The 17,721-nt window shown below is 56.8% G+C and overlaps 1 protein-coding gene across 7 annotated transcripts in view; it reads right to left on the minus strand.

Moving 5' to 3' along the window:
• Window positions 1-6,640: 6,640 nt before the first annotated feature.
• The window catches only part of NEO1 (neogenin 1), a 173,645-nt gene continuing 162,564 nt past the window's right edge, over window positions 6,641-17,721 (minus strand). For 5 of the 7 annotated variants that reach the window (XM_064389450.1, XM_064389447.1, XM_064389446.1 and 2 more), the window contains 8 exons: window positions 17,025-17,093; window positions 16,264-16,411; window positions 14,654-14,892; window positions 14,070-14,162; window positions 12,159-12,317; window positions 10,799-11,035; window positions 10,165-10,301; window positions 6,641-9,139 (listed from right to left, as the gene is read on the minus strand). In XM_064389450.1, the coding sequence (XP_064245520.1) occupies window positions 9,056-9,139; window positions 10,165-10,301; window positions 10,799-11,035; window positions 12,159-12,317; window positions 14,070-14,162; window positions 14,654-14,892; window positions 16,264-16,411; window positions 17,025-17,093 (1,166 nt within the window). In that variant the 3' untranslated portion in view covers window positions 6,641-9,055. The remainder of the gene's footprint in view (window positions 9,140-10,164; window positions 10,302-10,798; window positions 11,036-12,158; window positions 12,318-14,069; window positions 14,163-14,653; window positions 14,893-16,263; window positions 16,412-17,024; window positions 17,094-17,721) is intronic. The other 2 variants (XM_064389451.1, XM_064389452.1) reach the window with 1 other exon arrangement.

Genomic DNA, 17,721 nt, shown 5'->3' on the forward strand with positions numbered 1-17,721 from the left:
GCAGCCCCTGCTTTCCAGCACAGCCAGTCCATGGTGGAGCTGCAGGTGTGCTCCGTGTGCAGGTGACGGCTGCAAGGACACGGGGGAGCCCTGCCCCTGTGCCCAGCCCTGTGCCCGCACCCAGGGGTGCCTGGGCACTGCTCCTGGAAGGGCAGGGGGTCTCCAAAGCCCTCCCCTCACTGCCTGCTCTGTCCCCTCGATGGGCACAGGCTGGATTTCAGCACGGGTTTATGTACACTGGTGTTGTCACATCACAGACATTCTGCCTCGCTAATTCCAGCGCCCTTTGCCTAAGCCCCGCTTTAGGCTCGGATTTTAATGGAGCTGAAGGTGATGGCACTAATAAGGGGACAAAGGCGTGCCTTGGTTCTGCCATCTGCAGAGGCAGAGAGGCGATTGCTGCCCCTTCAGCAGCACCCAGCGACCCCGATCACCACCGCTCCTGTCCCAGGTTCCTGATGGAGCAGACCTCGCCTGGAGCCCCTCAGGAGACGGGGATGCTCCTTTGTGTCAGTGAGGCACAGCAGCTCCCCGGGAGCTGCAGCCCGGCAGGTGCCAGCCCCTGCGGGCACTGTGCCCGGCTGGCACCGGGACAGCCCGGAGCGGAGCCGGCCACGAAGGCGTTAACAGCCCGTCCCGGTGCCACGTGTGGGACCGCTTTCCCTCCCCGGGAGCCGCTCCTGGCTGTGCTGGGAATTACAGAGCCCTTCAGGGTCACGTTCCGCCCTTGGCCGGGCTGGCAGCGGCGCCGTGCTGGCTGTGCCCCCCTGCCTGTCCCGGGGCCACCTGCCCCCCACCAGGGCTCCTGTCCCCCGCTGTGGCCGCAGGATGTGCCCAGCTCCGGCCAGGACCCTGCCCATCCCTCCGGCCCCTCCGCAAGGCCACCCAGCCCCAGGGACCCGCCGGGGCTGCAGGCTCCCGAGGCTCCCGGGGCTCCCGGGGCCGGGGCTGCCGTGGCCGGAGCTCCCGGAGCTCCCGGGGCCGCTGGCCCCAGCTGGCCCCAGCCCCCAGGAACAGCCCCTGGAGCTGGGAGCTCCGTGGGTAGGGAACAGCACATCCCAGCGCTGCTGGAGCAAACCCAGCAGGGCCTGGGGCTGGGTGCCTTCTCCCTCTGGGCAGGAAGGGTGCTGCTCCTCTGGCAGCATTCCTGCTTCCCCAGGGCAGCCGTGCTGGATTCCCTGGAGCCCAGGAGCCTCGGGAAGGAGGGGCACGGGGCTGAGGGCACACTGCTGCCCGAGCTCGTCTGCCCACCGCTGCAGTGCCAGGAAGGAGTGCCGAGGGACTGTCCACCTCCTCTTGCTGCCTCACACCGTTCTTGTCAGAGACTGGAGTGCCAGGACAGCTCGTGTGTCGTGTCCCGGTGCTCCTGGGGAGTCTGTGGGACGTAGGACAGTCACACAAAGCCCTACAAGGATGCTGAAGGTGTGGCTTTAATCAGCACTGCCGTGAAAGCTCCATCCCACAGATCCAACAGCTGCAGGGACACCTGGAGACATGGCACAACCCACGCCTTTATTCCTTCCCTGTCTGCAGCAAAGTGGGCTCCTAAATTGCAGCATGGTACAAAACCAGGCAGGCACCAGCCTCAGGCACTCTGGAATATCCTCTGGGAGCCCTGAGTCCCAGCACTGTGGGGACTCAGCACCCATTTCTAATTTATCCTGATGCTGTTCTGTGCTTGATGGGTTTTATTAGATCCCAGTGGTTCTCACAGAGCAACCTTGGCTGGGCAGGGCTGTCCCCACTCCACCACCATCCTTTCCAGGCCCAGCCTCGAGCAACTGGGCTGGGACTCAGGGAAATGTCCTGGGCTGGAGATGGGAGAGACCGGGGATGGAGAGTGGAGACACCTGGGATGGAGAGTAGAGAAACCTGGGATGGAGGTGATGGGGAACACCTGGGATGGAGATAGGAGACACCTGGGGTGGAGATGGGAGACACCTGGGCTGGAGGTGATGGGGAGCACCTGGGGAGTGTGAGGCACAAGCAGGTTCCAGTTTGGCTTCTCCCCGTCCAGTTCCTTGCAGCAAACATCAAGAACGACCAGCAGCTTCTCCTGTGCCTGCCTAGGTAGGAGTGGGGGGTTTGGGGGTGTCTCTCCACCTGAACCCCACCTTTTGGGGGTGCTGCTGGTCCTGGCTGCTGGGGGCAGCTGTGGGGAAAGGCTGAGCCCTGGGCTCTGTCCCCCTGGCCACTCCTGCTTCTAACTGGGGGTGCTCTGGGGGACTTGGTTGGGGTGGAAATTGGAGTGGAAGGTTCTGGAAGGTGCTGGGTCTGGGAATTGGGCTGTGTGCGCTGTTTTTAGGGTCTCCTCTGTACTGGCATGTTTGGGGCCAGGACTGGGCAGTTTCTTTCCCCCCCAGCCCTGTGTCTGGGGGTGCCTTGTCCCTTTGCTTTCCCCACCCTCCCAGCCCTGCCTGCACCAGCACAGCTTTTCTCCCTTTTTCTCCAAGTGGGAAAACAACCCCACTGATCTGTGCTGGTGCCCAGAGCTGGGCAGGAATGGCTGTGGGGATCCAGGAGGGAATGCAGCCTGCTCCTCCAGCCTGGCCTCGGTCCGTGGGGTGCTGGGGGGGCTCTGTGCCCCTGCAGGAAAAGGTGGAGAAATCCTTGGGAGCAGGAGCAGCCAGGCAGGGCCACGGGAGGCTGGGGAGGGCAGGAGGCGGTCCTGGGACAGGGACACCCCGCCAGGGTGACCCAGGGACAGCCCTCGAGGCTGGGAGCGCTGGGACAGGGTTTGGGATGGCCCCGGGACTGCGCAGAGCCCTGGGAAGGGTTCCGTGGCAGCTGAACCCTGCAGTGCCGGGGGCTGTGTGTGACCGCGGGGGAGCAGCCGGGGATGGACGGAGGGGACGCTGTCACCGTGGGGACGCTGTCACTGCCCTGGGGAGCGATGGGCTCCGGTGTTTTCCCGGCGCACGGGGGTGCGGGATCCGGGAGGGCGGGATGCGCAGTCCGGAACGCGCCCATGGGGGCTGGAGCACCCCTGGCTGACCCCAACCCCTGTCCTGGGCCCCGGCGCTGCCAGGAGTCCCCAGGCCGGTCCCCGTGTCCCGCAGGGTGGCACCTGGGGTCAGCAGCTGCCTCTGCCCGCAGTGAAAGGCCCCGGGGGGGCTGGAGCCAGCTCAGAGCTCCCCAGCAGCACCCCCTGGGTGCTCCAGCTCCGCCTCTGCGGCCCTGCCAGCCCTGACCGGGGCTCTCCTGCCCCCTCAGCCCTGCAGGCAGGAGGGAAGCGCTCCCCTCACCTCGAGGGGACAGCTGGAGTCACTGGAAGGGCAGAGGGGGACAGGGGCTCAGCCAGCAGGGGAGCCTGTGCCAGCCCAGCCCAGCCCAGCCTGCAGCCCCCGAGGGCGCCTCCTGCTTTGGGTGGAGTTAACCAGGGATGATTTATGATTTCACTGCTGCCTCTCCAGCGTGGCCTGTTCAGCTCTCCCAGCCTCGGCAGCAGCTGGAGAGCATCCCTGGGGTGTGCAGGGTGTTGTGCCCAGGGCTGGCCGTGCCTGCATTTGCAGCTACAGGAGCAGCACTGCCTCCTGTCCCACGGCTGGCACGGGTGACACTGGGGACAGGAGGCAGTGCTGCACCTGTGCTACACAAGGGCTGTGGTGGCACTGCCACCGTGCCCAGCCCGCTCTGGGCAGAGCCCCTGGGCAGCTCCCTGGGGCTGGGATCTCCTGAGACATCCTCCTGGGGAGCGGGATTTCCTCCTGAGATACTGCCGGGGAAAATCAGTGTTTGCCCAAAGTCACAGCCCTGTGCTTCCTGTGCCTCTGGAGAGGGAAAGGTGTGCAGGAATCAGGCTGGGAAACAGGAGCTGGAACTGGCAAAGAGCTGGGAATCAGGAGCTGGAACTGGGAAACAGGAGCTGGAACTGGCAAAGAGCTGGGAAACAGGAGCTGGAACTGGGAAACAGGAGCTGGAACTGGCAAAGAGCTGGGAATCAGGAGCTGGAACTGGGAAACAGGAGCTGGAACTGGCAAAGAGCTGGGAAACAGGAGCTGGAACTGGGAAACAGGAGCTGGAACTGGCAAAGAGCTGGGAAACAGGAGCTGGAACTGGGAAACAGGAGCTGGAACTGGCAAAGAGCTGGCAAAGCTGATGATGGGTTACTAAGCACAGGGAGCAGGTTGCTGTCCTCATGGAGCTGCCTCCAGCCCTGCCCATGGAGGGGAAAGTGCTGCTCACAACGTTCCCCACGGCAAAGGGGAGCCCCAGGGTGGGCTGGATCCTCTCTGGGTTTGTTTGTCCCTGGCCCTCTGTGGCATTCTGGCTTTCCCTGTCCCTTCCCCAGGGAGGTGTGCTGGGGCTGGGGGTGTTCTCCACTTTTCCACCTTTAAGCTCATGTTCCTGTGGCTGCCAAGGGTTGGCTTTCCCTTTCCAAACTTGCTGTGCCCTGTCAGTGCTGCCTGTTTCCTGGAATGTCTGTCCCCTGCACTTCCAGGGTGCCACCACCCTGCAGCTGCTCTGGGGGCAGGGATTTTATTGTGTCTGGAAGGTTCTGCAGAGCCACAGTGCAGCTCCAGGCTTGGCTTTCAGGAGGCAGATGTGTAACCTGCTGGAAACCTGCCCTGATCCCACAGGAACAGGCTGGGAGAGCTGGGAGTGCTCACCTGGAGAGGAGCAGGCTCAGGGAGAGCTCAGAGCTGAAGAGGCTCCAGGAGAGCTGGAGAGGGACTGGGGACAAGGGATGGAGAGACAGGACACAGGGAATGGCCTCCACTGTCAGAGGGGAGGGATGGATGGGATAGTGAGGAGGAATTCCTCCCTGTGAGGGTGGGCAGGCCCTGGCACAGCTGTGGCTGCCCCTGGATCCCTGGCAGTGCCCAAGGCCAGGCTGGACAGGGCCTGGAGCAGCCTGGGACAGTGGGAGGTGTCCCTGCCATGGCAGTGTGGGAGTGGAATTGGGCTTTAAGGTCCCTTCCATCCAAACCATTCTGGGATCCTAGGAAAAGCTGCACTGGTTCAGTGGGTTTGGTGAAAGCTGTGGAGTTGGATCTCCCTGAGCTGCTGCAGAAACGCTTTTGCTGAGCTGCAGAGGGTCTGGGGCAAACCCACGCTCCTTCAGGAAGAGAGGGGAGGCTGCTCTCACCGGGCAAAAGCCTGCAAGCCTTGCCCAATTTATCGCAGCTGTTTGAGGCAGCCCTTGCTGTGGGTCGGAAGCCGAAGCTCCCTTGGCAAATCTGGGATTTACAGCGTGAGTTCCCCCCGAGCCGCCCTCGGCGGCAGCAGCAGCGTCCGGGGGTCCCTCGGCCCTCCAGGGGCTCCCTCGGGCCGTGCGAGCGCTGGGCTGCTCGGGCTGGGCACCGCTGCCACCTGCTGTCCCCGGGCTGCGCTGGCACCGCTGCCACCTGCTGTCCCCGGGCCGCAGTGGCACTGCTGTCCCCGGGCACCGCTGCCACCTGCTGTCCCCGGGCCGCGGTGGCACCGCTGCCCTGCGGGGCTGGCCCCGGCTGCCCGCTGAGGTTCCGCAGTCTCAGGATGCCTCTCAGCTGCCACCACCGGCAGCTCGGGCTGCTTTGGCAGTGCCAAGCGCCAACTGCCACCAGGAGGCTGGGCTGGGAGTTTTGTTTCACTGGGAAGGGGTTGGCATTGGTGTTCAGGGGCCTGGCACAGCCCCGGGCACAGCCAGGGGTCCCCAGGGAACGCTCTTGGTGTGGCAGAACCCGGAGCACAGAGCTGGGGGGCTCAGCCTGGAGAGAAGGAGGCTCAGGAGGGACCTTGTGGCTCTGCACAGCTCCTGACAGGAGGGGACAGCTGGGGGGTCAGGCTGTGCTTCCAGGGAACAGGACAAGAGGAGACGTCCTCAAGCTGTGCCAGGGGAGGCTCAGCTTGGACACCAGGAGGAATTTCTTCATGGAAAGCGTTGTCAGGCATTGGAAGGGGCTGCCCAGGGAGGTTTGGAGTGCCCATCCCTGGAGATGTCCAAGGAATTCCTGGAGGTGGCACTCAGTGCTCTGGGCTGGGGACAGGGCGGACCCCATGGTCTGGAGGGCTTTTCCCAGCTCAGTGATGCCGTGTGAATCCCAGCCCGGGCAGGGCTGGCAGAGCTCAGCTCCCGCCCCCTGGGGCAGTGCCCCTGCCCGGAGCTGGGGCTCGCTGAGTGGGGCAGGGTTTATCTGCTGCCCCCGGACACAGGAAAGGCTCCCCGGGCTCCTCCCCAGCCGAGCTGCCCCTGGCCATCCCCTGCCCAGCGGGGATGTGGGAGGGGAAGGAAGGAGTGACCAGAGGGGGACAGGGCTGTGAGCAGGCAGTGCCTGCTGGCCCTGGGCTGGTGCTCATCAAGGAATCAATTCCTGCACTTCACAATCCAGAATCAGGACGTGCAATAGCCCACGGGTATGGTATTATTTTCCCATTTTTCCCCAGTCCATTAAGGCTGTTATTCGTTCTTCCACTGCTCTGAACCCCTTCCTTCTCTGCTTGCTAATTAAAAGGTGGTATTTTTACTGTGGAGCCTTGAAACAGGGAAATGCTCCAAGTTCAGTCTCTGCACAAAGGCTGAGGGAGGGAGAACAGTTCTGTTCTTCTTTCTTCAGAGAACACAACCCACAGCAAGGGAAAAAAAGGGCAAGTAAAACCCCAAACCTGGTCACTGAACCCGCTACAAATAATGAGACAAACTCTCCAAGCAGGACAGGAGTTGATTGGATTAAAAAAGTGTATTGGATGCCCAATACAAAATAATAAACATGAAGTTATTAAAAAAAAGCCATAGAGGATACAGCAAATACTACAGAAAAGCAAAAAAATTGTACAGAAAGGTCGACATCTACAGCAGTCCTTGAAATTCTTCTACATGAGAATCATAAAACAATGTACAGGTTTGGTTTGTTCCTTTTCCCCAATGTCTGAGGGAAGCTGTCACTGCACAGCTGGACTATGACACTACAAGGATACACAATGTTCCAAAGTTAAAATCACAGGATATGTAAGAAAACGTAGCATTAAAATGTGAAAAAGTGCAATACAGATTGTACACTGAATTGAATAAATGTTTTTTCTTTTTTTTTTCAGTTTAACCTTAAAAAACCAACTTTGAACAGTTGTTTTATCATTAAAAATATTCCCCCTCCCCAAATTCAATGACAATATTAACATTCATGGTGTTCTACATAAGGAATATTCACAAAGGCCCCCAGCTGGGAATACTGTGTGTGTAGGATGGCATTTCTTTGGGTATAGGTAAAAAATAGGCAAAGGAACAGATCCACACCCTCCTTTTCCAGGCCAGGGGGTGGATTTTATTCTTTAAATACATGCTCTGTAGCTTATTTTGCCCTGAATTGTACTGATTCAAAGTCCAAACGTTAATTATCCAGGTGGCCCATGGTGCTACAATTTATTTCATTCCCTCCCCTCCCTCAATAATAAATAAATGCAAGAAATGGCCCAGAAATGACACCACAGAGTCCAGGAAAAGAAAGGAAGTGAGCCCACCCTCAATCCCTGCTCTCCCTCCTCCCAGGAGCTTCAGCCCCACTTCAGGGGGCAGCAAAGGAAGCCAAGTTCTTTTTGCCACTTCAGTGGAAATCTCCTGGCAGAGGCACCGAGGGGCCTGAGCTTCCCAAATCCCAGCCCTGAGCCATCAGGAAGTTTGGGATTCCTTTTATCCTAGAAGTGAAACTGCACAGGAGTTCATTGGCAGCTGCTGGGGTTTCTCTCTCTCTCTTTATTTCTCATTTTTCTGAACTCCAGCCCTTTTTTATTTTAATGCAGAGAGGGCCAGAGCCAGGCAAGCACACAGAGAGAGAAGGAAAACCCCTCTTCCCTCCCTGCTCCCTCTCCTCCCTTTCCAGACAGCTCTGTGAACAGCACCCGGCTCACCCATGCTGGGTTTATTTTTACATGGTTTCCAAAGTGTAAAAAAATACATTTTTGCCTTGGTTTGTGTCCGAGGAATCCTTGAGAGCAGGATTCCTGTTGGGATGGCCTGGGACAGGGCCTGCAGGACACTCGGTGCTCTCCAGGCAGGATCTGGGCTGCTGGGAATGGGGAAACCCTCAAGTTCTCTGAGCCCAGCCCTGCAGCCTTGCTGAGCTCTCCCTCTGCCCTTCCAAGGCTCCTGATCCATCTTTAAACCAACAACAACAAAACAGCTGCCAAAAGAAGCTTCCTGCAGGGTCACCTAGGCAGGAGAGCCCCAGCTGCCAGGAGGAATTCTCTGCCTGCTCCTAAAGGAGCCTCGTGCTGCGCCCCGTGACCAGACACACAGTACAGCTGAAGATGTTTCCTTGTTCTTCAGTCTTCCCAGGCACTGGAAAAAGACAGGAAAACAACAGGAATGAACCCTCCCCAGGATCCCCTCCCCCTCCCCAGCTACTTCTCCCCCCACTCAAAATATTAAACTGCACAAAAAGCGACAAACAAGGCTCTCCAAGTACACCTCAACTCAAACAGACCGGGAATCTCACAGTGATGAGAGGAGAAAGTCAGGCTTTTAATAATTATAATATAAAAATAATAAAAAAAGCTTACAAAGAGCAGTGCAGCATCCCAAAAGGCCATGGATTAACTGCCAGAAGGGGACGTAATTATACGCAGAATAAAAAACAAAACAGAACAACCCACACTGGCAATGAATTTTCATACACAATAGAACAAGCAGTCAAACCTCAGCCTAGGCTGTGGAAAACAACAGTTTCTCCCTTTTTTTTTTATTACAATATTTTTTTCCTTTTTATAAAAAAAGATAAAATAAAAACACAAATAAAATTGTACATAAATGCCAATGTCCAACACTGAAAAGGCAGGGCAATCACACCACTGAGACAAAACCTGACCAGAAAAAAACTAATGGCGAGTCCACTTTGCTTTGCTCTTGTCCTGCTGGATGCCAGCCTGGCTGGCGTGGCCCGTCCTGCTGGTGCTGCTGGGACCCGCGTGGCTCCCTGCAGGACAAGGGGTGACACCGGGGTCACCCGGGGCTGCTTCCTCTCCTCCTCCCTCCATTGCTCTCACGTGCTGTCCCTCTTTCTGGTTTATTTTTTTCTCTTTTTTTCCGTAGTTTTTCCTCTGTCCAGCTGCTCGTGCTGCGGGCCGGGCGCGGGCGCAGCGCTCAGGCCGTGGTGATGGCGTTCAGGTCCTTCATGAGTCCTTCCAGGTGTGCCATTTCTTTGGTCAGCTCGTCCGGCTCGTAGCTCTGCGGGGACAGGGGCACTCTCAGGGGCAGGGCTGGGGCTGAGCAATGGGCACAGGGTGGCTTTGGCACAGGCTGGACTCTGGGCTCAGTGATTCCATGTGAATCCCAGCCTGGTTAGGGTGGGAAGAGCTCAGCTCCTGCCCCTGCCATGGTGGGGGCTGATCTCTCTTTCCAAGTGCAGCTCTTGGGCAGTTGTGTTCAGAGCTCCACTGGTTCAGAGCTCTCCCTGTTCTCCTGTCTCAATCCCTGCCTTTGAACCAAAGCAGGAAGTTGAGAAGGATCTTCCCAGTTTAACAGGAAAAAGGAATAGTTCAACAAGGCTGTTTTGGGATTAGGATAGCTGCTAAACTCACACATTTTTAGGCTCAGCTGTCTCATTTCTGTCACTGCTGTGGACAGACACCATGGCCTGGCTCATCTCCAAACCCCTCCTGAGCAGTCCTGAGCATTTCCAGCCCTGCCCTGTTCTCACACACAAACTTCCTCCTTCATGCAACAGCCAAGAACTTCCACTTCACCAAACCTGTGCCTTGTACTGCAGAGTCACCCCAGCCCTCTGCCCAACACATCAGCTGCACATGGGAATGCCCTGCAGAGCTCAGGGATGGCACTGGCACAGGGAATGCCCTGCAGAGCTGGGAACAGCACTGGCACTGGGAATGCCCTGCAGAGCTGGGGATGGCACTGGCACTGGGAGTGCCCTGCAGAGCTGGGGATGGCACAGGGAATGCCCTGCAGAGCTGGGGATGGCACTGGGAGTGCCCTGCAGAGCTGGGAACAGCACTGGCACTGGGAGTGCCCTGCAGAACTGGGAATGGCACAGGGAATGCCCTGCAGAGCTGGAGAAGCTGCAGCACTCAGCAGGACCCTCCCTGCAGGTGTCTCCCCCATTTTCCATGCAGATTCCCGGGCAGTGGAGCTGTGGGAGCACCGAACCCCTGTGCCCTTGTGCCCATGAAGGTGCCCAGTGCAGGGTGCCCACAGAGCCCCAGGGGAGCCCTGCCAGCCTGGCAGGGGGTACCTACGCTCTCCGAGTCCTCCAGCATCCGCGTGGTCTCCTGCACCTCGGGGGCGCTGGGCACCACCACGGGCATGGGCGGCCGAGTCCTGCCCAGGGTGCCGATGGACGCCGTCTTCACCGCGTGCAGGGGGTGCCCGGGGGCTGCAAAGAGTGTGGGACACGGTCAGGCCTGGCTCCTGCCTGCCCAGGGAGCTCCTGGAAGGAGCACAGTAAGGATGGGGGGAATGGCTTCCACTGCCTGGATGGGATATTGGGAAGGAGCTCCTGGCTGGGAGGGTGGGCAGGCCCTGGCACAGGTGCCCAGAGCAGCTGTGGCTGCCCCTGCATCCCTGGCAGTGCCCAAGGCCAGGTTGGACAGGGCTTGGAGCAGCCTGGGGCAGTGGAAGGTGTCCCTGCCATGGCAGGGGCTGGGACTGGGTGGGCTTTAAAGCTCCCTTTCAACCCAAAGCAGTCTGGGATGATCCCATGAAGGAACAGGATTCTATAAGGACAAAAGGAACACTTCAGTTATGGGGTGCTGGATCTGAATTGTCTTATCTATGACACCAGCCAAACTCACCCCGGCCTCTGCCACATTTCCTCTGTTGCCCAGCCCTGCCCTCCCTCTGCTCCCCAAATCCTGGCCCGTGGCTGCTCACCTTGCTGGCTCAGCAGGGGCGTGCTGGGCAGGGCGGGGTCGAAGGGGCCCCCGGCGCTGGGCACGGCGGGCACGGCGAAGCTCTTGAGGGGGTGCGAGGGGCGCACGTGGGCCGTGGGGGGGCCCTGGGGCTCCTCCTCGGCGGGCAGGAACGGCCCCTCGGCCTCGGGCAGCTCGGCGCCGGGCCCGGCCGAGGCCGCCGGCATCGTGTCCGTGCTGGGCGTGTTCCGGACGGACTCTGCAAGCACAGAGGCCACAGCAGGGTCACTCCTGCACCGGGCACGGCTCCTCCTGCCAGGGCAGGAATGGCCCCTGGCCAGCCCATCGGCTGAACGGGAGCTGAGAGCTGAGAGATTCCACCTCTCACTGGCACTGAAAGAGCTCCGTGTTCCAGTCCTCAGACAAACAGCACAGAACACCAATCTGCAGCCTCCTGTTACCCCACAGTACCAAGTATTGGCATTTTTAACTAGGAACTCTTCACAGCACTGGGGTGGTCACAGAGAAGCCACACTTGAAATTCATCATTACTGAGACTCATGAAATGGTTTGGGCTGGAATGGACCTTGCAGCCTCAGGAACTGTTTTCACAAGGAAACAACATTTTGGCTGTGATACCTTCAAATGGTGACCTTAGAAAAGCTCAGAGTTCACTTCATCCCAGTATGTTACCCATGTGCACATTCAGCAACACCATTGCTTTGGGATTTTCAGAGCACTGGAGACTTCAGTGCTCTCTAAAACTACTGCAAATGGTTCTGATCAAGTCTACAAGTGCTGCATGGAAATCACCCCCATTCTCTGTGTGCTCCCATTCTCGGTAGCCAAGCCTGGACTCTCCTCCCCTGCTGGTTTCAAATTGTATTAATTAGAGGAAAAGTTACCCCATGAAGCAGCTCAGAGTTCATCTGATGTTTCAGACTCCAGAGCCAGAGGCTTTAGCAGGAGAAATCCCTGTCTGGAGCTGTGTATAAAACATGAAACCCCCTTTCCAGGAGGAATCCCTGTCTGGAGCTGTGTATAAAACATGAAACCCCCTTTCCAGGAGGAATCCCTGTCTGGAGCTGTGTATAAAACATGAAACCCCCTTTCCAGGAGGAATCCCTGTCTGGAGCTGTGTATAAAACATGAAACCCCCTTTCCAGGAGGAATCCCTGTCTGGAGCTGTGTATAAAACATGAAACCCCCTTTTCCAAGGACACCACCATGGATGTCAAGGATCAACATCCGAGCTACCCAGGAAAGCCCAGCCCATCCTGACGCAGCCCCCAGAGGAGACTGACCCAGGGGCAGGCTCTGCCTTCCAGGAGTTTCCCCGAGTGCTGCACACAGCAGCAGCTCCCTGAGGGTTGGGGTCTCACCTGTGGAGTCGGCCCTGTCCGAATGGGACATGGCAGAGCCCAGGGGCCACGGGCTGAGCTGGTGCTGCAGGAAGCTGCGGGTTGGAGAGGCGAGGCTGCCGGAGTGGAAATGGTGGTGAGGGGGGTCGAGGGAATGGATGGGATGAGCACTAATCACAGCTGTGGATGAACACAAGACAGAGAAACACTTAACACACACACACAGGACAGGCTGGGGACTCCCTCCCTGCTCCCTCCTCCAGCAGGGAGCCAGACCTCAGCTGATTTACAACCCAGCTTCAACCCCTGGGTTATCACACCTCAAACATGCTTAGGACAAAAGAATCACCCAATTACAGCTCCAAAAGCTGCCAGCAGCTCTTAGTGCACTGCTTGATTCCAAGGAAAAGTTCAGAAGAAGAATCAAGAGAATGCAGATCTGTTATCCACATATATTGATACACTATGAAATGAGGTGTGTTAAACAATAAACAGCCCTTTGCTTGCCAACATCCTTCCAGAATTTCTGTGCTCCAGGAGGCAAAGAGGAAGTCACTAGGTACCCACCATGACTGCAATCACACTAAAATGGCCCAGTGAATGACCATAATTCAGTACCTAGGAGTGATTAATAACTCCATCTGGGTGGAAGAAAGCCCTGGAAGGTTGTGCAGGCCCAGGACATGGAATGGTCCTGGTGGGGCTCACTGAGGAAGGGCCTCACGTGCCAGGCTGAGCTGCCAGGAGGGCACTGCAGACCCCACAGTGGATGTGCCACTCCCAGAATCCAGAGGCTGTGGCAGGAGGCCCTTGGGGCTCTCACAAACAGGATGGAGAGTCCAAGCCTCAGAGCCAAGCTCCAGCAGGGCCTGGGCCTGCTCTGTGCCCCCAGGCAAGGCAGGAGCTGCTGCAGAGCCTGGCATGGGATAGGCACCTGTCACACAGCCATGTCTGACAGAGCAGCTCCAAGGAATTCAGTGTCAAACTGCACCCTCTGCTCCCTCCTCACACGTGCAGTGCTGGGAGGCAACAAGGACATCACACTGCTTAGTGCCAAACCAAGAAACCAGATGCTACTCTTGGAAAAAGGTCACAGAACAAGAAGATTCACAAACTGAGCAGTCAGGTCATCAGGACACTTGAAAAAGTAGGCAGAGATCAAGAACACCAAGTCCTCAGCTCAGTTTTAAATTAGAGCAAAAAGAAAGTGGGAATGTAATGAACTACTCTGAAATAATTCCATAAAATGGAGGGGTTGTGGCAGCAGCCACTGGCTACAGGAGGAACATGATCACAGAGCTCAGGGAGCTGGGTGAGCTTGGTGTGATTTCACCTCCCAGTTCTGCTCCTGACAGCAACTCCTGAGCTTCTCACTGGGGTTCTCACACAGGCTTTCAGTCTGGCTGTTCAGAGGTTCAGCCAAGTCACTTTCTATCTTGGAGTCATTTGAAAACTGTAGATATATTGTTTAATTCCAAAAATATTTCATAATATGGTCATTTCGGTATCAGAGAAGGGCAAAGAGCTCAGAGTAAAGTCAGAGAGGGCTCTGAGAGCAGCAACTGCAGAGATAAAGGGGATGGTGACTGCTTGGGCTGGGAGGAGAAAACCAACAGTGGGAACCTGACAGATTCCAGCTCTGCAGCTCCCATGAGCAGCTGGACACTGGCAGAGTGTCCAGCTACTCCAAGAAGCAGCCAGGCCCACAGGCTGTCCCTGGAGAGCCCCAGACTGGGACAGAGAGGTCTGGCCATGCTCCTGCCTTCACCCCAGAGCAGCCACATCCAGTCCCTTCTAACGTGGCTCACTCTGCCCACACCAGGAGGGCTCAGGAGCCTCCCCTGGAGCCTCCCCTGGGCTGCTCCTGCTGCCCAGGAAGGGATTTCCTGGGAGCAGGGAGTGGCTCCAGCAGGAATGGGGGTGTTCACTTACGCTGAGGTGGCTGAGAATCAAAAGGCATCATCATCTTGGGCCTCATGCCCCTCCTTCCTGCCAGCGTGGACATGCTGTCCTCTGACTCGTGTCCTGAGGGGAAACAGCCACGTTACTGCTCTGCTCCAGCTCCTCAACCAGGCCAGCATTCCCACACCCGCCCTCCAGTCCTGCTCCCAGGCAGCTCTTGGAGCCACCAGTGACAAAACCAGCCCCTCCCCCTTCACTGGAAGGTGGGAAGGTGAGGGTGAGGATTTTGGGAACTGGAGAAACTCTCCAGGCCCCAGTGCAAACTTCTGGCAGTGACTGAGCTCTGGGCTGAAAGGTCAGAAACAACTCCAGTAGTTTAATATGAAGTGAGATGATCTTCCCATCACTAATCAGTATTTACCAAGTAATGCTCTAACTCTTGGATGCTCCACTGCCTCACTAAAACACATGATCCAACCATTCCAGAGTCTCAGAAACCAGGAACAAACCCAATTCACTACTTGGAAAATAAGAACAGAGAAGAGTAACTTCACCATCTCTCAGTAAAGTGAAGTCCCAGCCCCAGGAATGTGTTTCAGCCCCACGGCTCCCACCTCTGTAGGAGTTCCGCCTTTGATGGATGTTGCTGTCCATGGAGTTGTCCACCGGGGTGATGTCCTGGGAGTTGCGAGGGATCGGGGTGTCTGTCATGATGGGATTGGGATCTGGGGATTTATCAATGGGTTTGAGCTCCAGCCTCTCGTGATGGATCCAAAGGTCTGGAGGTTTGACATCTTTGGAGTTGCCCTTGTACTTGTGGGAGCCGTTCACGGATTTGCAGGCGGCTCGTTTCCTGGCAGGAGAGCAGAGGGGATGTTCTTCACTTGTGGAAAAGGAAACTTTCCCTGGGATCCCCCTCAGGCCTGGAAGTTTCCCCCTGGGCAGGGAGCTTGGAATTTTGCACACAAGCCCCAGTGACACCTCAGAGCACATCCTGAACTCCGGTGCCAGGGAATGCACCCCATGTGCAGCCCAGCCTTCACCACCAAGAATTCAGTTTGCAGAAATTCTGCTCACTGAGAGACAATTCCAATGCTGTGCCCACATCCCAGGCTCACCAAGCTCCAGCTTGCTCCCATCCAAGGGGAACACAGGATTAAGGACAGGAGTGTTCCTTCCAGCCCTGCTCAGGCTGGACACTCCCACTGGGGTTCCCACCCTGCTGAGAGCAGCAGCAAACCACAGCAAGGCAGAGATTTGGGATGGCAGCATTTTGTGACAGCAAAATGTAGGTTTCAGCATTCCTGCCATGCTGACTCCTCACTTTGGGCCATGGCAAAGCTGGAGGAGGGTTTTTGGGAGCAGAGTTGCTGGGAATGGCTCAGACATTGGTAAATGTCACTGACAGAGCTGCTGGCAGGGGCAGCTCCCAAATCCTGCTCCCACTGGAGCTGATGAGTGACAGGGACAAGGTTATCCCCTGGCTGAGGGCACTCAGAAATTGGGATTTATTGAAAATCAAACACGCTCCTGGCACTGGCCCATCCCTGCTGCCCTCCCCAGCACAGCCCCAGCTGCCAGGTGTGCCAGGGCCAGCTCCTCCACCCCTGCTCCCCCTCCTGCACTGCTGCAGGGTGGTTCTGCTGCAGCAGAGCAACTGCAGATTATCCAAGCCTGGCTTTTCATCACTTCCTTAAAAATCTGTTTTGCATAACAGCATCTTTTCAAACTCCAAATACAGCTCTGGTCTTCCAAAGAACACACAGAGAGAGCCTGCAGGAGCCTCACTGCTGCAGCATTAATGCAGAAGCTCTGAGGGAAGCATTCAGGTACAAACACCAGGATTTTGGAGCACTTTCCTAAGGAATCCAGCAGCACATTCACATTCCCCTCCAGTGATCCCACTAAAAACTGGATCATGTCAATGCACTGAGCCCACCCGTGCAAGAGGGAGGAGCTGCCTGAGCTCCTGAGCTCTCCCAGCTCCCCACACATGGACTGGCTCCACTTTGGAAACTTGTGAGGGACAATTTCTCCTGGGAGGGGGAAGTGCAGGCACAGCTGGAAGCACTGCCCCGATCTGTGTGTGAACGAACTCTGGGGCATGACAGGAGAAGCAGAGCAGCAGCAGCACCTGCAGGCTGCAGGGCTCACAGGGAACAATCCCTAAATGAAGAATGAAAGAACAGGCTCAGCACGGAGGCAGGGCCCAGCCCCCAGTTACTTTTTCTGGTGGGACGTGGTGCGGCGCGTGCAGAAGACGGCGACGATGACGACGATGACGATGGTGATGACGCCCACGGACACGATGATCACCAGCAGCATGTTGCTGTCCAGGGGGGATGTGGGGCTGCCGTGGGGACTGTTACTGCCTGGGAGGGTTGGGGAAGGGAGAAAAGCTCATTTATTACACAGGCAAAGCAAGCAGAGCCCACCAAAGACACCTGGAATCCTGCAGATCAGCAGGAGGGGATGGATCTCCTCAGAAATGTTTGTTTCTCTGGCATCTCCCAGCTGTTTCTGTACAACTGCTCATCTGGAAGTTGATTTATAGATCCATTTCCTACTGAGTCTATCACAATTTAAGTGCAGCCTACTCAATTATCACACAAACCTCCCCACTCTAAGCAGAGTCAGTCTGGGATCCTGCTCAACCTGCAGCACCACAGGTTCCCCTTGGAGCCACTGGAATTGGACCAGGAGCCTGCAGGGGTCACTTGGCTCCAAAGGAAACCCTTAATGAACACCAGGGAGCATTTCCTGAGGACAGAAATCCCACCACACAGCACTGAGCAGGGGAAGGAGCACAGGAGGCCTTCCCTTCCCCATGTGGCCCTGCAGAACTGATGTCCCACCCCACGCTGGGAGCAGCTCTGCTCCTGGAAATGCCCCGGGAGCTCAGCAGCAGCAGGAACACCTCGGAACTGCTGCTGGCACATGTCAGAAGCACAGCGTGGCCCTGGAGAAGCTCTGCCCCACACTCACCTCCCAGGGGGGGTTTGTAGTCTGGGCCCAGGTCCATGGGGCGGCTCCCCTTGCCAGCAGATCCCGAGGCTGCAAAGGTTGGACACAGAATTTTACACACACAGACACAATCAGCATCTCTGAGTCCTTCTTCAGAACCTCCCCAAGCCCCCAGGAGCAGCTTTTCACCTCCTTTTCTGTGCCTACAATAAAATTTGGCTTTGCACAGCGCCTGCTTCTCCAAGGAAGGAGCCACTTCTCCAAAGGAGCTCTTAATGGTTTCCCAGTTATTATTTTCCTAATTAAGCCTCTCCTAATTTCACTTTAAAAACAACAATCAAGCCCATTTGCAGTAAGGCACATGTTGAGGCAAATGGTTTTGCCACACTTGTCCTGGGAGTTCCTCACCCTGGAACAGGAATTATCCAGGTTTCTTTTCCTAGCACCCAGTTCCAGCAGCTGGGGAGACTGGAAATGTGTGCAGGATCCCAGCATAGTAAATGTAATATTAAGGGCTTGCCTAGCCATAAAAACTTGCTTTCAGCTCCTCCCTGTTCTCCCCTGCACCCCACAGGTGACAACAAAGCACCCCAAAAGTGGTTTTGGTGAAACCCGAGGGAACAATAAATCAGTTACATCCAAACCTGGTCCTTCCACTCTGTTTTCATCCAAATGCTCCAATGCAAAATTAATAACAAAAACACTGGAGTAGGGGAAG

This window comes from Passer domesticus, chromosome 14 (genome assembly GCF_036417665.1).
Source record: "Passer domesticus isolate bPasDom1 chromosome 14, bPasDom1.hap1, whole genome shotgun sequence".
Classification (NCBI taxonomy): Eukaryota; Metazoa; Chordata; class Aves; order Passeriformes; family Passeridae; genus Passer; species Passer domesticus.